The following is a 25663-nucleotide window of genomic DNA, read 5'->3' on the forward strand; positions in this document are numbered from 1 at the left end:
TATAGAATTTATGCATGTGGTCAGACATCACAGGACTTGAAATACTTCACACAGTATTCTAGTTCAAATTACTCTGCAGCTTATAAACTGTAGAAACTTTATTCTCATGTAAATCAGTTATTTGAAAGTTTATGCATCACTTTTAATAGATGTCAGTTTTATAGATTTATAATAGACTTACTTTGTCTGGGAAAAAGTTTAATCACCCAGTCTTTCTTTTTAGGTATTTAAACAAAAACAATGCTAGCTTTTTGTGTTTTTTCCCCCCCAATTCAATTGTATTAAGTACAAATCCATTCTACACTATTTTTCAGCAACTGCTCCTGAAGCTCATCATCCCACAAGTTTAGAAACTACAGGCCTGACTCAGGGGCTCTAAACAACAGATGATGGGTTTGAGTTGAGAACTAGCAGAGCTCCATATAACAAGCCACTAGCCTCAAAAGATGACATGACATAGCTCTGGATAAAGAACTCATAATCAGGTGTTGGTGGCTCACACCTATAATCCTAGCTACTCAGGCAGCTGAGATCTGAGGATCATGGTCCAAAGCTAGCCTGGGTAGGAAAGTCAGTGAGACTCTTATCTTCAAAAAACCATATATCATGAACCCATGATATATGATATATATATAAATATATATATATGCCAATATAGATACATGTCTATGTTAAGCTGGAAATGGTGCTATAGCCAAGTGGTAGATAGTAGCCTTGAGGAAAAGAAGCTCATGGACAGGCCCTGAATTCAAGCCCCAGTACTGGTTAAAAAAACAACAAACTCGTGTGCTTTGATCTTTTGTGTTTAGAGCTCTACTATTCTTTTTTTTAAATTTTTTTTATTGTGAAAATACTGGAGCTCTACTATTCTTTATATATTACTTCCTTGCTTCAAAAAGAATTCTATTCTTTGACTCCATTTATACAAAGTTGTCATGAAGAGTAACCAGCGTTCTGCCTAGAAAAAGCATACTGCTCCTGACCTGTTCTTCTCTTACTCTGTTCAATGGAAGGAAGGAAGTTATCACAGATCTTTCAGTGAAAAAATTTAGATACAATGTCAAAGGTTCGAGGAACTCCTGAGGGCGATCACACATCTGCATCTCTTTTTCTTTTTTTCTCTTTCTTGTGTCAGTATTGGATTTTGAGCAGTGGCTGGACTGCTTCTAGCAAGTTTTAGTTTTGAGACAAAACCTCATTTCTTTAGTGCTTAGATATATTTTGGATAGAGTTTCCTGTGTTGACCAGGTCTGGCATATCTCCTAGTAACTGGGATCTCATGTCTGTGCCACATTGCTTTACCTCTTTTAACATTTTACTGTATATTTGTGCAGGGCTGGGGTATTTCTTTCATTCTGCCTTTATAAATATGGATACATGTATATATATATAATGATATATATATATATGATATGGTATGTGATATGTGATGTATATATTATATATATACTACATATATGTGATATATATCATATAGACTTACAGACATATTTAGAATGTTCTTGGATTTTAACTCATGTTCTACCATGTTTTTATTGTTTCATGTTTCAGTCGATCCCACATTGGGAAGTATTGCCACTTTACAATCCTACTTGACCCATCTCAATGTTTCTAGAACACTGGGGCTCTCTGGGCTGGGTAGGGCATAAACCAACGCCATGGAATAACTTCAGCAGGGCCACCAGGAAAATCCTTCACTCTGGCATTAGTGCTTAAAGTGCCTTTTTTACTCATTCTATGCTTCACACAGCCTGGGTAGGTAAGCACCAACAGATATGGAACACTGACCAAGTCCAGGCCTTTGGCCCAGCCACCCAACCAAGCCCTGGCAGATCTTGTAAAGCAGAGGATCCATGAACAGCAGACCATTGTCCATTGCTTATTCTGATTGCTCTATGGAGTTCCAGTAGAAAGCCAATCCAGACCTGTCAGCCTAAGCCTCCCCAGTGCTCATGGTGGTATGGCTATTTCCATGGCTTTCTGCCAATCCACAAACATAGGAGGTGCAAAAGTTTTGTTTAAGTGTGCAAACCAGAAAAAAAATGTGGCAACTTGTAACTGTCAGAAATTTGGATGAGTCTTGACATGGAGAGAAACCTCAACTATAACCTTCTTATTTCTAAAAGAAGGTTTTTAAAAATGAGAGATTGCTTCCCTTATCACTAGTATTGAAAAAGACTTTACTAAACCAGCTATTCTACCGCCTGGTTGCTTAAGCTTGCCATGTTGTCTGACTGGATTACTGCTGCTCGAATTTTAAATGTTGAGCCACAGCACAATTCTGTTACTGGGATTAAAGGGAGTAATACTGTGGAAGGGTCTTGAGAGCATGCTCCTTTAGAGGAGTCAGATTCAGGGCGGGGAAGGAAAAGCCTTTATGTGGTGGCTCTACTGGCTGTTGGAACCCTTTTTTTGGATATTGGTGGTAGGGAGACCAAGGGACAGAGAGATGTAGGCTGCCTGATGTATTTTCAGTTTGCTGGTTTGTGCCCATCTTCCATCATACAGGGCTCTGAGCTCCTGTCTGTGTGTCACTTTGGCATCCATATTTCCATTACAAAAGTCCACATTGGCAATTGGCAGACTTCTCTGACCATTGTGCTCCAAGTGGTCAATGTGTTGATTATAAGATTGCTAAATTGGAATGGTCTGCCCCAAATACTTCCCTTATCTTTATGAATTCTTTGTAGAGTGTTTTCTGCATTGTAGGGGCTTGAGAATTGAGTCCACCTTGCCTGCATGATGTTTCTGTCAGTGAAAAACCATGCATGATGGTGGTCCTGTGAGATTTTATTGCCTAGTGACACCATAGCTGTGGCCATTTGTGGAAACACATCCTGATATTTGCACAATGATTGTAATCACCTAGTGACTTGGTTCTTAGAAGGTGGCCCTGTGAATCAATGCTAATAAAAGCAAAACCATTCAAGTAAGGACATCATTCCAGTCATGTTAAAATAGAATTCTTTTTGAAGGCAATCATGGCCTTAAAATAGTGTGGCAGTAAGTAAGGTACTTAAAGTACCAATCTGTACTAACGAGAAAGTAATGATGACTGTGTGTTCATGGGGTTAGCCAGTGTTTGGAAAGGTGTCTTTCCCTTCTCAGTGTTACCAAGGCTTAGGTGAAGTTGGTTCTGAGCAGAGGTAGTGAATTTTCAAATAAGAACTCTAGAGCATTCATTTTTGATGTTACACAAAAGCAGAAGTTAATGAGATTTATAATTGTTTCTCAAAGTCCTTTTGTCCTCCCTCGTCTGTGTGTCTGTAATCAAAGATGGTTTGTCACATAAGCCTCTTGTGTCATGTGTGGTATTGAGGTGAGGGGTAAGTTGTAAAACATCTCTCCCCTTTAGCTTTAAAACTTTCCTGACAGTCTGACATAGGAATAGTTTGTGAATCAAGCAATCTGTTTTCTGATATCCGAAATGGCAAATGTTAAACCACTTGTGTAAAAACATGGGAGTCCATAGGTATTGGTAGGATTACAATTTTTAGATAGCTTTAAGCTATGTCAGAGTTCTTTCAAGTGATCCCCACTGCTCTTCTGTATGCTGTGTTCTCAAATTAAATACAAGAGGGAGACTATGTGAAGTATATGCTTTCAAGAAGACATCAGTGAAGCTGGGCCTCGCTGACTCACACCTATAATCCTAGCCACTCAGGAGGCTAAGATCTAGATGATTGAGTTCAATGCCATCCAGGGCAGACAAATCCTCAAGCCTCTTATTCCAATTAACCATCAGAAATCTGGAAGTAGAAGTATGGTTCAAGTGGTAGAGCATCAGCCAGGAGTAAGATGCAGAGTTCAAGCCCTAATGCTAGCATACCACACCAAAACAAAGCAAAACAAAATCATTAATGATACTTTTATATAAAATTTATTTAGTGGGTTTCTTTTTTTTTTAGTGGGTTTTTTTTTCTTAATATATACCGAAATATAAAGTATCATGAATTTAGACATCGGTGGTGTGGTGCCTCAGATAGTGTGCCAAAATAGAATAGTTTATGTAACTACTCTTCGAAGTAGATCTCTACAGCAAAATCAGTGGGATAAAACCCACATATTTTTGGTTTATGAAGATTATCCAGTTCATTACGCCTCAGGTAAAGCCTAAGGATAGGAAGAAAAGCCATTACCTTTTATTTTAGGGCTAACAGAAAAGTCATACAATACAACACTCTTGTTTAGAAAGAGACTTGCTCCTGCAACCAGAAACTAAGCTCCATTTGCTTTCCTTACTTGGCTAATTCCACCTCTTGGAGGTGACATAGATACCTTAATTTTCAGATGCAAACACATTGGTCCCAACATGCTTCCAAGGGAATTAGTTACATCCAGTTTGAACAAACTATGAAAATGTCTATAATTGGCAGAAATTACCCACAAATATATTAGGTATGTAATGAAACTCAGTAATAAAATACTGTTTTGTTTCTTTTGTGTCAATAAGGGTCTTGTGATATCACTTAGCCTTTTCTGCTCAAGCTAAATCTATCACATCAGGCTATTTCACTGGCCAATTGAAAAGTCTCACAGACTTTTCTGCCTGGGCTGGCTTCAAACTGTGATCCTCAGATCTCAGCCTCCTATGTAGCTAGGATCAGAGGCCAGTGAGACACCAGCGCCTGTCTGTATCTCTTATTTCTTTTGTTTTTTTACATTAATTTACTTTATTGTTATTATAAAGGTAATGTACAGAGGGATTACAATTACAGGAATCAGGTAATGATTACATTTCCTGTTGTACAATGTCTCTGTTCCCTCATTCTCTTCCCAGTCCCTTCCTCTCTCTCCACCCACAAGTTGTATAATTCACTTTCATCTGTGTCCAGTGAGCTCCACTGCTGCCCTTTTTCACCCTTTATCCCTCAAGTTCTGTACTCTTCCCACTCCCTCCTTGAGGTATAGATGTGAATACACCATACAAAACCAAGAAAGAATCATCAAAAATTGCTTTTTTTAAAAAGAGCTCTTATTTCTATATCGTGAAGTGCTAGCGCTCTCTCTCTCTCTCTCTCACACACACACACACACACATACACACACACACACACACACACACACACACACACACACAGAGTTTTATATAAATATGAAGAGGCATGTAGGCATTGTGTCTTTGTATTTCTATCCTAGGAGTATCTTCTTTTGGTCTCACTGTGTGTAAGTATCTAGAATCCTGATAACTTACCATATCCCAGTGTATTTTAGATCTAATTCTGTCTATCTCTCTCTCAAGTGACAAAGCTGTGTATTTGTCTAAATAACAACCTCATAACTGTTAAGAAGCTTTACAAAAGCAAGGCATGAAACGATACCAATTCCTACAGAAATGTCTACGAAATGAGGATAAAACATCCCCACCATTTCTCATGTGACCCTGGTGACATAAAGGACAAAGTTGTGCTTTACCACAACCACTTGGAGAAGGAGCAACGAGTAAAGGCCTCTCGCCCCAAGCCCTGCCTTTGTTGAGAACTTTGCTCATGAGTCAAAGTTTGTTCATATACATCTAGAAAACTTGGTGAACATTTTGTCATTAAATAGTTTACTCTTTCCCAAACCAAATTGTGTGTGAATCACAAGTGTGTAGAACTGGTGTTTTCTTGGTGCTGTCTTACTAGATTGGAAGTATTAAGCTCAGTTCAGACTTGAAGAGAAGATTAACATTGGATATAACAAATACTATCAGTTCACACACACACACACACACACACACACACACTCACTCACACACACACACACACACACACACACACACACACGATGACACAAGGACAATCTCTTCAACTCTGGTCTTGAGTAGTTTTCACCACCTCAGGAAAAATACTCCTAAAAAGTGGAGAACTTGTAGGATCAGGAATGTGTTTCTAGATATGGTACTAGGTTCTTAAGAACAATGAACTTCTTTTTAGAAGCTCAGTTCTTAGAAAAACTTTTTAAAATGGGAGTCTATAAAATTAATGGTTTTCAGACTAATTAATACTTATCGGGCCTTGCCATTTCTGTCCTAGATGTAAATGTGCCAATGTAAGTTTGAGGTCAGCTAAAGCCTCCCTCGATGGATCACACCTTCCTTCAGTATTACCACAGTACATCCACACACCCTCAGGACCTGCCATATTCCAGGAACTGAGCAAATATAGACTTCCCTGGGAGGAACTGGTCATTACTAAGATCTGAGTAACTGCATTTTAACTTACACACCATCCCATGACTGGGGTTTTGAAATGGTTGCTCAAGGGGTTCTTTGTATTTGTGGTAAATGTACTTAGGACAGTGGGCAAAAAGACCTGCCACTGTAGTTTATACACAGACGTGGAAGATGAAGCTGTTTCTATTGGATTACATCATATCCTTACCGATTATTCTTTATCAACGAGGTGTGGAAGCACAAAAAGAAAGCACAGCTCTGGTAGTATTTAGGAAGTTTCTAAAAACATAGGGTTAAAGAAAAAGGTTATTTTCATAATAAAATGGATACCAAGAACTAATGATCCCAAGAGATTAAAATTACTCCCTTATTTCTTTATGTATTTATCAGCTGCAGCCTTCTATACAAAGTACTCAGGGACTTTAGGAGAACACTGTTTCAATTAAGCTGTAAAGGGTCAAGCTTAGTGCAGTAAAATAGAAAAATCTGTTAAATTGGATTTCATAAAAGAGCATTAGCAGCCAAGTGCTGGTGGTTTATGCCTGTAATCCTAGCTACTCAGGAGGCTGAGATCTGAGGATTGGAGTTCAAAGCCAGCCTGGGCAGGAAAGTTTATGAGACATTTATCTCCAATTAAACCACCACAAAACCAGAAGTGGCACTGTGGCTCAAAGTGGTAGAGCACTAACTTGATCACAATTGCTCAGGGATAGACCCTGGCCCTGAGTTCTAGTTCCATGACTACCACCACCACCAAGAAAAAAGCATAGCAACAAAGTGAAAAACTAAGCCACAGAATGAAGGAAAATATATGCAAATCATGTATCTGATGATGGTGTTGTATCCAGAAGACCTCTTTCAATTAAAAAACAAAAGCCTGGGCTGGGTAGGTGGCTCAGTGGTAGATCGCTTGCCTTGCATGCCTGAGGCCCTGGGTTCGATTCCTCAGCACCACATAAGCAAAAAGAAAAAAGCCGGAAGTGGCTCTGTGGCTCGAGTGGTAGAGTGCTAGCCTTGAGCTGAAGAGCTGAGGGACAGCGCACAGGCCCAGAGTTCAAGCCCCACTACCGGACAAACAAAAACAAAAACAAAAGCCTGAAAAAAGCAGATAAAACAAACATTTCTCCAGAGAATGTATCGAAAAGGCCTACAAGCACACATGAAGACTGAGTCCTGATGTCACATCCAGTAGGATCGCCATCAAAAATCAGCAAACCACAGTCCACCAGAGTCCCTCAGGCATTGCTGGTGCAAATGTAAAATGGTGAAGCTATGGTGGAAAAGGATTTGGTAATTTACATTAAAACAAAGAATTTAAATTAATTTAAATTAAACATTAGCTGGGAATTAGCTAGGAGTCGGTGGCTCACACCTGTAATGCTAGCTACTCAGGAGGCTGAGATCTGCTGTTCAAAGCCAACCCAGGCAGCAAAGTCCGTGAGACTCTTTTTTTTTTTTTTGGGTCCGGTCGTGGGGCCTGAACTCTGGGCCTGGGCGCTGTCCCTCAGCTCTTCAGTTCAAGGCTAGCGCTCTACCACTTGAGCCACAGCGCCACTTCTGGCTTTTTTCTTTTTGCTTATGTGGTGCTGGGAATCGAACCCAGGGCCTCAGGCATGCAAGGCAAGCGCTCTACCACTGAGCCACCTTCCCAGCCCTCCGTGAGACTCTTATGTCCAATAAACCACTCAGAAAATGGGAAGTGGTGCTGTGGCTCAAATGGTAGAGTGTTAGACTTGAGCTGAAGAGCAGAGGGACAGTGCCCAGGCCTAGAGTTCAAACGCATGACCATCAAAAAATGAAAACAAAAACAAAAAAACAAAAAAGCCCAAAACATAGAATTACTATATGACATCAATTCCACTGAAAAATGTTTGGTCCATGATAAATATAGATACTGATCTTTTGATCTTATTTGCAACTAAATCAACTAAATTAACTAAAGACCTAGCCTCTTTGCACCCAAACATACGGTGGTGAGTTCTTACTCACTACTGTAGCCTCTGCATTCATTTTGAGTGTACATTAGACTGGCATAACAGGAGCAGGGCACAGCCACTCCAGTTTCCAGTCTCTGTCCCTTCCCAGTTCCTCAGTGGCCTGATCTAGGTATCTGTTTCATGCACCCCTCTTCCTATGTGACAGCAGATACCATCCCCTTACCCCATGCACCCCATGCTCCAGGGGACCTGTGTAGGTAAGTCACTGTGACTACCTGGGTTACAGCACAACTCCTGGAACCACAATGGAGCCCCCCATGGGAAACCTGCTCAGGTAACACCCTGGGCCCAGCGCAAAGGCTACTTGCTCCTCAGGTCTCCCTGTGTCTGTGACACTGGTTGGGTATCAGTTTCTCCTAAATGGCTCCCCTCTTTCCACTAGCTGAGGCTGGTGCTGCCCTCGCCTCTCTCTGTTATAACCTGCTTCTCCTAATCTCTGTGTTTTGTTGTGCTGCCTGGTTGGTACCTGATCTGAGCAGCGTGCACAAGCCTGTGTGTGCTCTCAGGGCTTTCCTGCAGTATCTACGTTGGTAGGAAGAAACTAAAAATAACAAGTCAGACAAGAGCCTCCAGGCATCTGCCAGTAAAAACAGGTTTCCTCTGAGAAGGACACCTGTCACCAGTGGGGCACTGAGGCATTAGGCTGCACGTCAGGGTAAACAATCATCCTGTGAAAGATACACTGTATGGCATCCACAGTCATCTCACCTGGAGCCCCATCAGAGGAAAGCTAGAATTTACAGTCGTTCCCCAGAGATGGTCCTTGAGACCAAGCTTTAAGAAATATAACATATCTATTTTGAATAATTATCAACCCATATTGGTGATGACTAGAGCTACTCAGGAGGCTGAGCTCTGGAGGACCAAAAACAGCTTGGGCAGAAAAGTCAGATTCCATTTCCAAAATGACCAGCAAAAATCAGGACTGGAGGCGTAGCTCAATTGGTAGAGATCCAGACAAGCAAGCAAACCAAACAAAACATGAGGCCCTGACTTCAAACCCCAGTACTGCCCCCAAATGAAAACTGGTAAGCAAAGAATTTCCTGAATTAAAAAAAATATACCTTCACTCTCGATTCTTGATAATCATCACTAAAAGTAGCTAATACCAAGGTCCCTGGAGCCAGTTCAGAAACCACTGTTTCTGCTTACAGACCACTTGCTGAGCAAGAATTCAAGAGTAGATCCGTTATTCAAGGGCAAACTTCCAATATAACGATTGCCCAGGTCATTTGCTTCAACATTAACCATCTCAATAGCTCATAGATACTTCTTCAGCAGTGAGCAAGCAGGTGATGAAGGAAGGCACAGAGAATGAAATTAAAGTTTCTTGTTGGTAGTGGTGATGGATGAGTTAATAGAAAAATACAACTACTGAGCCACTGAAATTCACTGTACAACTGATCAATAGAAATTATACATTCATGACTGTAACAGTAATGATCCTAAGTTAATAGATAATTATAGCTTGTATCAACTCAGAGGAAAGTAAAATCTCCTCAGTTATTGAAAATGTGTAAACACATTGATGGCAATGTGTTTAGAAGATTCAAAATTGTCAATACTGCTCAACAGTGTAAAATAAACCTTTTTAGCATCCTTGTTTTATTAGTTTTCTTACTTGAAAACTAACATATGTAAATTGCATAGAATTTAGGGGAACAAGTAAGCCAAAACATTTTGAATGTGTAAAAATTTGTGATAGTTTTGATGAGTGTTTTCCTCCCTTTCCCTGGACATGGATTGCTATCTAGCCTTTCTCTTGCTGGGAAATGCAGCAAAGGAAATCTTGACCCCAAATCAGTCAAAAGACAAGAGCAATCACACAGATAGACAAGAGCAATCACACAGGGTTCTTGATTACTCACAGGTGAAAAAAACTTGATTTTTATATCATCACACAATTCTGGGCAATCTGACAGAAGAAATATAGCCATGTTCCTTTTGAGATCATGCAATAACTGTGAAATAAACACATGGAATTAGGAACTATGAATGTAGCTGGTGGTAAGTATTCATTTTCCTGCACCTAGGCATCCAGTTTCATAGCCCAGTCATTTCATATATAATAGTACTATTTTGTTTTATAAGAAGGTAGGAAACTTTTTATTATATTATTTTCATGGACTAATAAATTCTGGTTTTCAAAGCTCCCATAAGTTGCAAATTCTTTGAATATCTTTAAAATACATTGCTGTTGTATAGTCAATACATATATAAGTGTTATTCCAAACACTTGTTGGATAATGGTAAACAATGTCTAGTTAAAAGGGAACACTTTATGCCTCTGTTTTATTATTTTAATTCTAGTAACTTAGTAATTTCTCTTTACCAAATTAGAATAGTATTCCTTGTTTCCTGAGTTCTTTTAATCAGTGGATTCAAGGGATTGCAGCTTAAGTATATACAAAATATTGTGCTTGTACTGAACATGTATATTAATTTTCTTAGCGTTATTCCCTACAGAATACAGTAAACAGCTGTTATGTAATACTCATGTTTGTTTAGGGATGGTAAGTAATCTAGAGATGTTTTAAAGTACACAGGATGTGTTAATAACTGCTATTTTATATATGGACTTGAGCATCTATGGAAGGTGTTCTGGAATCAGTCCCCTACAAATGCCATGGGACAATATAGTATTGTTTTCTGAAGTTGTATTTACTATTCTTTACATGACCTCTACATATTTGAGGGTTACAATAGGGCACTGTTGAGAAGCAACTGGAGTTTAAACCAATAAACACTACAGTTCAATGTGAATCATCTGATTTTTTTCTTTAAAATGCATTATAAAACTCAATTTTAAAGTTTACATTGGCATTCAAAAAGCAATGAATAACTAATTATGTTTGTCAAAAAAATCTTATGTTGCTGGTGAGATCGATGCCCTATTCCAGTGAATGGAGCGATCAAAAATAGTTCTAGTTTTGGGGATTAACAACTTTGAAATGAGTCTAAGTATTTCTTTGGTATTGATTCACCTTCATACTATAATGAGGAATGATAGGCATCACGGGCAAAAGAAAAAAAACCCTCACATTTTTTTCAATGACTTCAGGAATTTTTATATAAAGAACAATAGGACAATAATATATTATTTTCAAGTTGCACAAACAAGATTGAGTGTCCAATTATGTAGTGTGTGTTTGGAGTGGGGAGTTTCTAGTAGAGAGGTTGAATAGGAAAACTTCCCCAAGGAAGTAGAACTTGAGTGGGTCATTGGAGTAGTACAGGTGTGAGAGACCTGCAGAAACATGAATAGAAATTAGACTTGTGTTCCTAGAGCCAGGGAGGTGACACGTCCTCCTTTATTGGGAGTCTCTAGGTCAAGTTATTGATGGGAATAGCTCAGCTTTGCTAGGGTTGTTGTGTCTTGAGATCTTAAGAGCCAGGAAAACAAGAGTGAAAATGTTGCTAAGAATCGCTGGGGGCATGTCCTATGTAACAATGTGGTTGGATAATTATCACCTGTAACACTGATTTAGTAATTTATAGTTTATAGAGTAACTTCAGATGTATTACCTTAATCTCACAACACTTGAGAAGTGGTCTATTTTATAGATAAGAATTTGAGCCAAAGATGGGTACTGGCTCTGTCCAGGCACACTGTGTCTTCTGCTCACAATGAGAGCACTATTTCAGGGTACATTCTGCACACATCCACATGTTGAATTTTATACAGAGAAATACAAAGGAAGCAGACTATTGTACAAATCTAGAAATGAGCAAATAAGGTCCTGGACTAGGTAGCAGTAGTGGGAACATGAAAAGTGAAGTGAAACTTCAAAGCATCTTCCATAGGAGCTGGTGATTAATGTGATTTAGAGACTAAGACAAAAAAGAATTAAAAACAATTTCAAATGGTAAAGTCTGACTTGGAGAACACTGGTTGCATTTAAGCAGCATAGGAAAAGCTTATTCGATAAATCAGGATTGATTAAATGTGTTTAGACAGTGGGTGTGGAAAATGCCCATGTGGCAGCTCTGACATTGTCCACACAGCAGGGGCTCCTGCATATCTGTTCACTCACTGAAAGAACCCATGCTACTTTACAGAAGGGCAATGGTGAACGTGACCCAAACCAGAGTCTTCTCATAGATAAGAACAAAAAAATCAAGGATGGGGTCTGGGTGAATGCTCTCAGCAAAGTGAAGCCAAACACAAAGGAATAAAAATTTTAACAAGTATCTATGAAGCTGGGCACCAAAGGCCCATGCCTGTAATCCTAGCTACTCAGGAGGCTTGGAGTGTGTGTGTGTGTGTGTGTGTGTGTGTGTGTGTGTGTGTGTGTGTGTGTGTGTGTGTGTGTGTGTGTGTGTGTGTGTGTGTGTGTGTGTGTGTGTGTGTAACTTCTAAGAACCTGGGAAGGAATTGTGTGTGTGTGTGTGTGTATGTGTGTGTGTGTGTGTGTGTGTGTAACTTCTAAGAATCTGGGAAGGAATTTTAAAAGTTTACTTTTGATCATAAAGGCAACTTGCTTATTTTTTTTTTCCAGAAAAGGTCTACAGTCTTCAGCATTTCTTTATTACAGTTCAATATTGTCTCCCCTTACAGCTGCTCCCCATGGAACATCTGAGTTAGTGTCACTGAGGGCACTGTGGAGTGGTCAGCTTCAGTGCCAATTCCACATTTCCTGAATCCTACACTTCACAAGTGCCAAGGTGATCTTGGTCAAGAACACTAAACTCCAAGATCAGTGTTATACAACAGATGACCAAAAAACAAGACCAAGATGAAAATAATATAGCAAATACTGACCAGATATGGAAATTTGAAACCTCCACTGATTCCTGGGAACATTCTTAGCATGTGTGGGCAAGTGAAGACAAAGGAACAGTGAACTGTAGCATACTTGGGGAAATGTCTTACAAGGACTCTTTGGAACCTAGCTTTGATTTGCATGTGGACTAAGCAAGCACCACGCTGGCCACCAGAGGGCAACACGCGCCTGTGTGGTGAGTGATGGTTTGGGGAGGACAACATGCCAGCTGGACCGTGAGCTAGAAACAAGTACCAGAAGCCTCACTTCAAATGCTTTTACTCACCATGCAGGTTTCTGATGTGCAAGTAAACACAGTCTTACACTGCATTATGATGTCTATTTTTAGATCTGTTGCATCTCCTCTCCCGACCCCTCAATAAAAGTAAAAAGACACATATGTTAGAGCACAGAGCAAAATGTCTTGCCAGTTATCATGAGAGACTAAAAAGAGAAAACAGTGCCAGCTAACAATCGCAATATTTCATCATTTCATTCTGCATGGATTTTGCCTTGAAAACCAGCTTCTGTCACCTAAAGCAGAGTTTATAAGATCAGAGAGCAAGAGAACAAACCTGTATGTAATACATTTAGCTTCTTCAAGACTAATTCTTACAGCTTCATCTTTCCAGAAAAAAAGAAAACAAATGGTGACCAACAAAGCTTCTTGCTAATGCGATGCTTTCTGCAGACTTCAATGATAACAGTCTAAATTCCTCTTGTCCTACTTTAAATTCAATTCCTAAATCAATCTCTATGAAAATATAGGACAGCCATACCCAAACATTCTTGTTTGTACATTTCAGGCAAATGGTCTAATGCCCTATTCTTTCTTTTGTAAATCGCATTTTATGATCTTTAAGTCATTGTACCATTTAACCAGTGCAGTGCGTCTTCATGGAAGAGGCACCCTTTTCATCATTCTCCCCATCCTTCCCAAGCCACCCTCCCTTCAATTTTCCTAGTTTCACAGGATATGTCCTAAGTATTATGATGACACTCCTCTGCTCCACCTCTCTTCATTTGTCTGCCTTCCTCCTTCATACTTTCCAAGTACCAGTTTCCTGGTATTCATCCTGTTGGACTGTGAATTTGTTTTTCTAAGAAATTATGCCATTTGAATTCTCCCACAAAAATACCATACATCAGTTAATATGTTTGTCTGTACTTGCATATAACTTGTCTATTTATGAATAAGAGAAAATATGCTTGCATTCTTTGTAGACCTGACTTACTTAAATGGGCTTAAGTTCAGGGCCTTATGCTTTCTCTTGGCTTTTTGACTCAAAGCTGGCACTAAATATCACTTGAGCCATACTTTCACTTCTGACTGTTTGCTGGTTAATTGTGGATAAGGGTCTCAAGGACTTTGAAGGCTTCGAACCACAATCCTCAGATCTTGGCCTCCTAGGTAACTAAGATGACCAGCGTGAGCCATCAGTGTGTGACCTATGCCTTTTTGTCCCTTCAAATGGCCCCACTGCCCTTAGCATTTCCTCAAAGACCTGGTTTCAGAGCCCATAATTAACGGCTTTCCTTTCACCTTGCCTATTTTACCATAACAAAAAAGTCACTGAACCATGCTTGATCGCTCTTCTTGTTTTGTTTTCCTTTGATTTCTGTTAATTCTGTTTACCCACCACTATGAGAATAATTCTGATAAGGAAGCACGGCTTCTTGCTGCACTTCCCTCTCTGCCATTCCAGTTGCACAGCTTCGCTCTACTGGTGCCTACTGACAGTTAATTAAAAGTAGAACTAAAATTCCTATTGCATGATGAGAACTTTTGTTGGCTTAAGCCCTTGATTTTTCTCACATTTAAACAACTTCAAGTCACATAAATGTATTTCATCATTTAAAAATAAGAAGGAAAAATAAAGTGAAATTTTTTGTCTCACTCTTTTTCTTCTACCTGTGTAGATCTTCTGCCCCAAAGAAATAGCCTCTCTTACCAGTTTTCTAGGCCAGTTTGGCAAAAAGCAGGACCCTACCTCAAAAACAACTAGAGTAGCTAGGTACTGGCAGCTTATGCCTATAGTCCTGGCTGCTTGGGAGGTTGAGATTGAGAGGACCACAGTATGAGCTAGCCCAGAGGGAAAACTGTGGACATGATCATATGTGCCTATCATCCCAGCAAGGATAAGAAGCCTAACACAGACAGTCTCATTTCTTTGGAAGTAGGCAGCATCTTGGTAGTAGATAAGGGACTCTGGTAAAACATGACTTTCTCCTACCCTTCCATCTTCATGGAGATTCATGTGTATGTGTGGCTGGGGGGTGGGGGGGGAGAGGAAGGGTTGAGCTGCCTTTTAGGAAGCTTCTCTGTAATACCTATTTCCTTTTTTTTCTTTCTTTTTTTTTTTTTTTTTTTTGGTCCAGTCCTGGGGCCTGAACTCTGGGCCTGGGTGCTGTCCCTCAGCTCTTCAGCTCAAGGCTAGCGCTCGACCACTTGAGCCACAGCGCCACTTCCGGCTTTTTTCTTTTTGCTTATGTGGTGCTGAGGAATCGAACCCAGGGCCTCATGTATGCAAGGCAAGTGCTCTACTACTGAGCCACCTTCCCAGCCCCTGTAATACCTATTTCTATGTTTCAAAACTGTGTTCAGCTTTTTTCTTTCCTGGCACAATAGTTTGAACTCCAACCCTATATTCTCTGGTTATGTTGCAGATGGAGACTCTGTGAGTCTCTGCCTGGGCTGGCTTCAAACTGATTCTCTAGAGCACATCCTCAAGAGTAGCTAGAATTTTAGGTGTGAGCCTTACCAACACCCAGCTTCATTTTTTTGTTTGTTTGCTACTTCTCTCTTTTGCTGACCACCCATGCTGAATACTGGCAAAGGCCTGCCCTGGTCAGGAGGCTTGGTTGTTTGGCAGTAACTAAAGCATTTGTGATCAGGTATTTAAGGCAGGTGCTGGGGATGTGATGCTTAGAGGAGGAGGGAAGAGGGAAAAGAAAGATTGGTGAGATGAGGAAAAAAGGACTAGATGAGAAAGTGATACAGGGACACTGCTGCTGAGAGGAGCATGAAGGAGAAATGGGTCTGGGAAAGAAGCAGTGTCAATGGTTCATGGTTCACCTCTAAAGGCTCCAACCCTGAAAGGCCTACCCTGAGCTGAGATTGGTAGCCATGAGAACAGAAGGCAAGAGGAGGGAGCTCTCCCCTCAAGTAGAAATGGGCAAAGGAAGACAGAGACATCTAAGGCTTGCTATCATGGCTATGAATCGCCTGCCCAGTGGGTAGCTCCAGAGAGGAGTTCATGTGTGGGGAAACTTAAGACAGCTAGGAGTTATGATGATCTACATACATAACCGCGAGCAAAACCCTCTCAAAGAATGGGAGCACTCGTCCTCAGGTCCCATCCTTCAATTCCAAAGCACTTACCGTGAAGCGAATGGACTACAATTCTTTCAATTTTAATCTTTCTCTTTGGTGGTAAATTCCCGTGAAACACATTTTTTACAATTTTGAAATATTCCACATAACGATGCTGTAAAGCAACAGAAGTCCCAATTTTAGTGAGAATGCAAGTTTAGAGTCAGTATCCTAATCTCTCTTTTTCAGCTTAAAAGCAGGAAGAAATTAAGCAAACATTTATTGTGTTCCATTATATAATTAATATTCTTTAATATTCTTATGTATTTACCTCAAGACTAATTATCTACCATGGGAAAAAGCACTGACCTCAGACCTGCAGGGAGGAACATGGAAGAAGTAAGTCCTGCCTATGGCTTGCTAATGACAACTAAGGACAACTAAGGGGCTAATACTGCTATGGCAGAAGCTGCTGTAATGAGTTAAAGGAAGGACTGTGGTTTAATGGATGGTTCTTCATCAGGGGAAAAAGAGACCTCCACTAGGTGCAGTAGATAATTATAGGTCATTTCTGGATGTCTCTAAGAGCTAGAGTTTCTTCATCTGCCCTTTTCCCAAATTTGTTTTTGTAAGGAAACCCTGGAATTCTCTAAGTCTCACATTCCTTCTCTAGGGAAAGTTGCTCACAGGGGCTTTCCTGGGACCTCTCTCTGAAGAACTGAAGAGTTCTGGCACTGAGCCAAATGGGAAGGGCTGACAACATTAACTATCACATCTCCAATTAGTACAAGCAGTGTGCTGGGTACCTGTGGCCCATAGCTGTAATCCTAGCTACTCAGGAGGCTGAGGCAGAGGCTGAGCCAGTGGGACTGAAGTCTGGAGAATCTATCTCCAATGAATCAGCAAAAAGTCGGGCTAGAGGTTTGGCTCAACTGGTAGAGTGTCAGTTATAAGCAGGGAAAGCCTACTGAGCACCAGGTCCTTGAGTTCAAGTCCAGTACGGGCAAAAAGGGAAGGTCAGTAGTGAGGAAGGCACCTGAAAGTTCTTAAGTCTCAGGTGGCAAGAGGAAGGGCCACAAAGAAGGGCAGAATGTGGCAGTGTGTAAGAAGGACCTAGCAGAGGGGACTGGGTCCTGCAGCCTCTCTGCCCTGCCTTGTTTTCCCAACAAATCAGCAGAGCTGTCATCATCCATGGTATGCCAGGTATGGACTGAAGTCAGGGAAACCGCAAGACTGCAGGAGTGAGGAAGGGGAGATGTCTGCAGACCTCCACAGGAGACCCAGGGAACATCCCCCTTGGCTCCTGCCACCACATCCTCATACATTGCACTTGACATAGCCACAGAATAAATGTCATAGTTCCTAACAAACCCTCAAAGGGCTGTAAGGTCTGAAATGGTGGGACACTACTTCGGGCTGGGGAGGGGCCCATGTGAACAAAGACCTGGGGAGTATGAAGTGTTGACATGCTGGGAAACAGCAAATCTCTTGTGGTCAAGTATAGGATGTATAAATGCGCAGAGTGGGAGAAAGGACTGGAAACATCACATTGTAGAAGACCTCAGGGGTTCAGCTTAGAGCATTTAGTTGGTTACAGCAGGAAGGCATTGTGGATGTGAGCATGGAAATGGCATGATTAGAAATGGACTTTGCTAAGTTCATGTGTTATGTTTAGCCTTCTACGAGTACCTAGTTTGTGTGTGGGTGTGGGTGTGGTGACAAACAGTGGACAAAGGGAAAACCTATCTGTGGATAAAGCTGTTCAATCTGGAGACCAGTAGTTATACAGTCTTCTGCTATAAGGCCGAGCTGCTGTTCAACTCCAGTATTTCTCTGGAAGAAAACTTGGCTTTCACAGCCACATCCACAGCTAGGAATCCCCCACTGGCTGCCACACAGTCTGAAGAGAAACACAGACAAGGCACTGCATGCATAGGAAGTGATGGGCTGGGATATGCCAACACATCTGGATTTGGGTGCTTGTTTCAAAACATTAATTTCTCTAAACTTCAACTTCCCGATTTACACAAAGTGCCCATTCAGAGTTGTTGACAAGATTAAGCAAGATAAGGAATAGGAAGCCCTTAGATGATCTACCCAAATTTGGAATATAAACTGTCTGAAATAAACACTTTGGTTTCTTCAGTAAAAATTATGAGAAATAAGAAAAGAAGTGAGAAACCAATGAACTTTAACTGAAGAGTTGTGGTAATGACTGAAATATATAGTCTTTAGTACTTGATTGAAAAGAACTAAAGTGAAAGGAGATTTTAGACAATTATGGGAAATTACACACTAATTAGAAACTAATATTATTGAAATATAATATTTTGGGGTTTAGTCAATAATATCAGGTGGGGATTTTTGGTGGAGTTTTTTGGTGGGCGGCAATGCTGGCCCTGGGAACTGTCTTTGAGCTCTTGTGGTCAATAGTACCATTTGATACACAGCTCCACATGTTGGTTTTTGGTGTTTAATTGGAGATAAAAGTGTCACAATTTCCTGCCTGGGCTGGCTCTTATATGTAATCCTCAAGTCTTACCCTCCTGAGTAGCTAGGATTACTGCCACTGGCAACCAGCAGTTGTTTTGTTTTGTTTTTGCTCAAGGCTAGTGCTCTACCAATTGAGTCACAGTTCCAATCCCAGATGTTTGGTGCTTAATTGGAGATAAGAGTCTCACAGACTTGCCCTGTCTGGCTTCAAACCCCAATCCTCTGGTCTCAGCCTTCTGATTATGTATGATTACAGATGTGAGCTACCAGGGCCTGAATAGATGTTCTTCTTTTTCTTTCTTTCTTTCTTTTTTTTTAAGAGTGCATATGTTGGGTGTCATCCCAAACTACTAACGAGATAGAAGAATCTGATGACTGGAATTCCTTTCACAGCAATCCTGGCTTAGGAAAGAAAGAGTAGGAAAGGGCATCCAGGGTTTGAGGGGAGTGGGGAGGGAAGGAATGATTACATATGGGTTGAGATGAAGAATGAGGAATATACTATATGATTCCATCTTTGTGTGCTTGGGTTTGGATATGAAATGTGCTCTTAAAAGACTCATGTGTGTTTTAGGCCACAAAGCAAACTTGTCCAAATTCAGAAACATTGAAGTTATACTTTGTATTCTCTCAGACCACAAGGGTATAAAATTAGAACTCAACACCAAAAGCCACCAAAGAAAAGCCTGTAACACATGGAGGCTGAACAACACACTGCTGAATCACCAGTGGGTCATGGAAGAGATTAGAAAGGAAATTCAAATGTTCATGATATTTAACAAAAATGAACACACAAATTACCAGCTCCTCTGGGACACAGCAAAGGCAGTACTCAGGGGCAAGTTGATAGCTCTGAGTTCCTACATCAACAAATTGGAGAAATCTGAAACCAACAATTTAATGAAACATCTGAGCCTCCTTGAAAAAGAGCAGCAAAATAAACCCCAATCCAGTAGAAGGAAAGAAATAATTAAAATTAAATCAGAATTAAATGACTTAGAATCAAAAAAAACCATAGAAAGAATCAACAAAACAAAGAGTTGGTTCTTTGAAAAAATTAACAAAATTGACAGACCCTTAGCAAATCTTATCAGAAAAAGAAGAGAATGCACCCAAATAAATAAACTCAGACATGAGAATGGAAACATCACCACAGAAACAACCAAGATTCAGAACATTATAAGGGAATACTTCTCAAAACTTTACGCTAGGACATTTGAGAACTTGGCAGAAATGGACCTTTTCCTAGCAAATACTGACATGCCAAAACTAAACCAAGATTAGTTAAACCATCTTAACAGGCCCATATCAAGCATTGAAATAGAAACAGCAATAAGAGACCTCCCATCTAAGAAAAGCCCAGGACCAGATGATTTACAGTAGAATTCTACAAGGCCTTCAAAGCAGAGCTTACACCAATACTCCTCCACCACTTCAATGAAGTTGAAAGAAAAAGTTCACTACTGAACTCATTCTATGAAGCATAACCCTCATCCCCAAACCAGGCAGGGACTCATCAAAGAAAGAGAACTATAGACCCATTTCTTTGATGAACATAGATGCAAAACTTCTCAACAAAATTCTGGCCAATCAACTTCAACAATTCATCCAAAAAATCATACACCACGATCAAACAGGATTCATTTCAGGGATGCAAAGCTGGTCAATATACACAAATCAATATAATTCATTACATCAACAGGAGCAAGGATAAGAACCACATGGTTATCTCAATAGATGCAGAAAAAGCATTTGACAAGATCCAACACCCCTTTAGGATGAAGGTTCTGGAAAAATTAGGAATCCATGGAACATTCTTCAATACAATAAAGGCTGTATATGACAAACTTACAGCCAGCATTATACTTAATGGTGAAAAACTAAAGCCATTTCCTCTAACTCAGGAACGAGACAAGGATGTCCACTCTCTTCACTTCTCTTCAATCTAGTATTAGAATGGCTAGCTACAGCAATAAGACAAGCTGCAAACATAAAAGGGATCCAAACAGGGAAAGAAGAAGTAAAACTCTCCCTCAAACATTGAGATACCACCAGTTAGAATGGCTATAATCAACAACTCTAATAACAACAGATGCTGGAGGGGATGTGGAGAGAAGGGAACCTTACTGCATTGTTGGTGGGAGTGTAAACTGTTCAACCACTTTGGAAAGTAGTATGGAGGTTCCTCAAAGGACTCCACATAGAGCTCCCCTATGACCCAGCAATCCCACTTTTGGGCATTTACCCAAATGTTCACAAACAAGACCACACTAAAGCTACCAGCAAAACTATGTTTATTGCAGCCTTTTTTTTTTTTTTTTTTTTTACCATAGCTAAGATATGGAACCAACCCAGATGCCTCTCAGTAGATGAATGGATCAAGGAAATGTGGTATATGCTGGGAAGGTGGCTCAGTGGTAGAGCGCTTGCCTTGCATGCTTGAGGCCCTGGGTTCGATTCCTCAGCACCACATAAGCAAAAAGAAAAAAGCTGGAAGTGGTGCTGTGGCTCAAGTTGTAGAACGCTAGCCTTGAGCTGAAGAGCTGAGGAACAGCGCCCAGGCCCAGAGTTCAGGCCCCACGACCGGAACCCCCCCCCCCCAAAAAAAAAAAAAAGAAAACGTGGTATATATACACAGTGGAATTCTATACCTCCATCAGAAAGAATGACATTGCACCATTTGTTAGGAAATGGAAAGACCTGGAAAAAATTATATTAAGTGAAGTAACCCAGGCCCAAAGAAACATAGGTCCCATGGTTTCCTTTATTTGCAATAACTAGTATATGTCTGAGTCATGCAGAAAAGGTCAGTTAAGTTGATGTTAGGGAAATGAACCCTAAGATATGTATTCAAATGTTTTTTTTTTTTTTATTTCATGCAAGTGTTTCTAACACATTTATAAGATTATTTCTTTGTTGCTTTGTATGTCCCTCCCCCACGGTATAACCCCTGCTTTCATTGTATTTGATGTTGTAATAATTTGTGGAGGGGAAGGGAAAAAACAAATTGTTTAAATAGGGATACAGGTGGACGCACTGCAACAATGAGATGTACAAGTCATTATTTGAAAACGAACTTTACAACTTTGGTGGGGGGGGAGGAGGGTTGCTCATTGTCTTAGCAGCAGTTTGTTAAAGATCAATTCCTCTTTCCAGAGAAATCAACAGCCAGTCAATTTGAGAGAATCTCCAGGAGCCAGGAAAACCTTAGGCATTGGCCTTCCTGCTAGGGAGGGGAGATGTCAAATGGAAATCGGGATTCTCTCGGAAGAAGCCAACCCAGGCAGCCCAGAGGCAAGGGTTTGGGAGTTGGAAGGGATCAGGAAACTGCTACAAGGCACAAGTGCTGCCCCCTGAGTGTTAGAGAAGGGTTTCAAATGCAACCAAATTAATGATGCCACTAACCACTTCCCACAAAAACAAAACCAAACAAAGAACCCCCTTTCAAAAGAGAACACTTACTTGTGATGGAAGTGCAATCTTTTGAAATTCATTCGTGTAAGTCGTATCAAATCTTTGTTCTCCAGAGTGATCAATAGTTTCCTACAGAAAAGGGAAAATACAACCACAGTTTACCTTCACATCAGCAGTCTTTGGGCAGAGCTACTCAAAACAAGACGAACAAAACCACGTCAAGGACTTGTCTTGTTTAAGGCTCACAGACATGGGACTTTAGAACTGGAATGCCATTAGAAATCACCTGATCCAACACTTCTTCTTACCTTCCATGTTACAAATGAGAAGAAAAGTCAAAAGACAACCAAGTGACCTGCAGTACAGCAGCCATGGGGAACATAGCCTGCAGCATTGGGCAGACGTCGTGTTTTTGGAACTATGATCCACAGTACTAAACCTAAGACACACACACACACACACACACACACACACACACACACACACCACAAAACAAGCCAAAGAAACCCAATAATTCCCTTTTCATATTTTCTATGCTGCTCCATTCCTTCCTATTAAAAATGTGGGTCACAATCTAGTAAGTTGATTTTACAACTCACTGGCTACAGTTTGGAAAGCATTGTCCTAGAGCACTCATTTTCTTTTTTCTTATCTCAGGCCCTTGCTCCAGGTATTGGTCCAATCAGCCCAGCCTGTGGGCAGATATGGTATTGGCCACCGCCCCCAGGGACCATGGGAAACAAACCTGTGTCACTCAAGTTAGGAAAGCAGAAGGGTGGGACTACAGAACTGGACATGGTGCAAAACCTAAGCCTTCTCTTCTCTAGACTGTAGGCCCAGAAGTGAGTGGAGCTGGGTTTGGGGTATATCCTGCAGGTGGAAACTTCCTGGCAAGATCATGTCATAGGACTGTGTGGTACTTTACAAGGTACAGCTGCCCACTGTGTCTCTGTAGAAATTTCCCAAGGCCACACATCCCCCAGAAATTGGCTATCAGGGATAATAAAAAAAAATAGAAGACCAACTTTGTTCTGAGTTGAAAAGCAGTAACTTTTATCGATTTAGCAATTCAAAGGATAAAGTCCTTTGGAAAACTTGCCTAACTTTGATCTTATTCTGAGGAAAGAAGAAGTCACAGTATTGGGGAGGTTACAAAAGCATCTGATTACTGAGGGTTTTGTTTTCTCTTTGTGTAGACCAGCCTGAACTCTACTCCTGATTCTTTCCTGTCTCTGCCTCTTCAGTGTTGGGATCACAGCCTGCACTACCACACCCAACCAAGGTTATTTTGCTTTTGTATAACTTTGCTTCACTGGCTTTACCTTCATTCTGCCCCTATGGATATCTGCTACATGCTAGTGCCCACACCTGCAATCCTCCTGCTTAGAAGGCTGAAGACTGGAGGATCATGGCTTGAGGCCAGCCTTAGAAAAATGTCTTCTAGACTCCTGACTCAAAAGAAGCTAGGCATGGTGGCAGGACATAGTGGCACATACCTGTTGTCTCAGCTAGGACAGAAAGCCTAAAATAAGCATGGCCAAGAACTTGGCCAGTTGTTAGTGAGACCCTATCTCAAAACAGCCAGTGTAGAAAAGGGCTGGAGCTGGAGATATGGCTCAGTGAGAGCGCCCCTGCCTAGCAAGCAGAAGTCCTGAGTTCAAACCCCAGCACTACACACACACACACACACACACACAAAAGAAATTGGACTCTAATGCTGGGTTTTGAACTCTCATGCTTGCTAGGCTGCTATGATTCTGCTAAATCATGCTCTCAACCCTTTCTTTTTGCTGGTCAATTTTAGGATCAGTGCTTGCTTTCCATTCAGGCATGCACCTGAGCCATAATCTGCCTACTACAGGTTTCTCCATCATCATGAGATGACAGTTCTTCACCATCATATCAGGCTTCCCTCTGTGGAGCTGGAGTCTTGTGGATTTTTCTGCCCAGGCTGGCTTGGATATGTGATCCTCTCATTCTCAACTTCTCAGATAGCATGGAGTGAAAAAAGGTGCATGCCACTGTACCCACTGTGACTTGAGAACTGGTCTCATGACCTATTTTGTCCAAGCCACAACCTTCCTCTTCTCAGACTCCCAAATAGCTAAGATTACAGTGAGTCACCAATGCCCACCTTTTCCTTGATTCCTATTTTTTAAGTATTGTATTATACAGTTAAAAACTCAATGCATATCTTACAAAATTAAGTAAATTGAGAGAAAGGGGGATTGGGAAGGATGAGGATAATGGTGAAAGGGTGATGCTGATCAAGATGCTTTGTGGTCATAAACTGCTTTGTTGATTGAAAACTCTTTTGTACAACTACTTAGGGATAATAAACATGTACTTTAAAAATGCGGGTGCTGGTAGCTCACACCTGTAATCCTATCTACTCAGGAGGCTGAGATGTGAGGATTGCAGTTCAAAGCCATTCCAGGCAGTAAAGTCAGTGAAACTCTGATCTCTAAATTACCAGAAAACTGAAAGTTGCACTGTGGCTCAAGTGGTAGAGCACTTGCCTTGAGCTGAAGAGCTCAGGGTCAGTGCCCAGGCCCAGAGTTCAAGCCCCATGACCACCACCACCAACAAAAACCACTGTATATCTTAGATTTTGTGAATTTTGGTATTCCCTTCAATTTGTGCCTCATTGCTCTCACCATAGTCCTGGCTCAGAACAAGGACACAGGCCAGTTACTAACTGCATATTAAACAAGGCAGCACAAATCCAGATTTTTCACTTAAGCACCATGATCTAAGAACTTTCTACAAGGAATGTTTCAGAACCACAAAATTCAACAGAGTATAGTAACATCTTTCTTACCTTCGTGGTTAAAACCATTCCAGTTGCAATAAGGCAAGTGTAAATCATTGTCTCTGTTCTCCCTAGAAAAGAAGTTAGTGTTTTATTAAATGGGGGGAAAAATTCAACACATAACCTAAAACCTAAGAAAAGTGAGGGAAGGGGAAGGTTGGGAGGGGTGGGTAAGGATATTGAAAGAGATGACACTGATCAAGAAGCACTGTATTCATAAACTGCTTTGTTGAATGGCAATTCCTTTGTACAACTACTTAAAGATAATAAAAATATTCAAAAACAAAAGCATAATAAATAAATGGAATAGTGCTCATTAAAAAAAGAATGCAAGTTAGTTCAAGAGACATTTTTTGACAGCCAATATATATTTATATGTTTTAGGTTTACTTCATACATGAGATCAAAGCTAAGGACATTAATAACTACAATTTAACATTTTATCAAAAACTCTTTTTTGTTGTTGTTGTTGACTGTTACTGTTTTTTTTTTTTTTGCTTGCTTGTGAGGTTTTTTTGACAACTGTTTGGTCCCAACACACAAAACAGCAGTTGAACCACCAAAAGAAAAAGAAAAAAAAATCCAAACAAAAGAGACCGTTAAGAAAAACATTCCCGCCCCATCCTCCCCCCCCCCCCCCCCCCAGCCTGATCCACCACCTGAACAGTGCAAGCCAGGAGAGGAGCTGGGCATGGCTCTGTCCAACCCTGCGCA

General features: G+C 40.7%; 1 protein-coding gene across 1 annotated transcript in view; it reads right to left on the reverse strand.

The window, feature by feature from the left end:
• Positions 1-3894: 3894 nt before the first annotated feature.
• LOC122112508 (phosphatidylinositol 3,4,5-trisphosphate 3-phosphatase TPTE2-like) overlaps positions 3895-25663 on the reverse strand; it is a 98272-nt gene continuing 76503 nt past the window's right edge. The window contains exons 29-35 of the mRNA XM_042685305.1: positions 24959-25020; positions 22186-22266; positions 16300-16405; positions 13204-13292; positions 10023-10115; positions 6366-6436; positions 3895-4113 (exon numbers count right to left, since the gene is read on the reverse strand). Of these exons, the coding sequence (XP_042541239.1) occupies positions 4014-4113; positions 6366-6436; positions 10023-10115; positions 13204-13292; positions 16300-16405; positions 22186-22266; positions 24959-25020 (602 nt within the window). The 3' untranslated portion in view covers positions 3895-4013. The remainder of the gene's footprint in view (positions 4114-6365; positions 6437-10022; positions 10116-13203; positions 13293-16299; positions 16406-22185; positions 22267-24958; positions 25021-25663) is intronic.

Source organism: Dipodomys spectabilis, unplaced genomic scaffold, assembly GCF_019054845.1.
Source record: "Dipodomys spectabilis isolate Male_0828 unplaced genomic scaffold, ASM1905484v1 ptg000095l, whole genome shotgun sequence".
In the NCBI taxonomy this organism is placed as follows: domain Eukaryota; kingdom Metazoa; phylum Chordata; class Mammalia; order Rodentia; family Heteromyidae; genus Dipodomys; species Dipodomys spectabilis.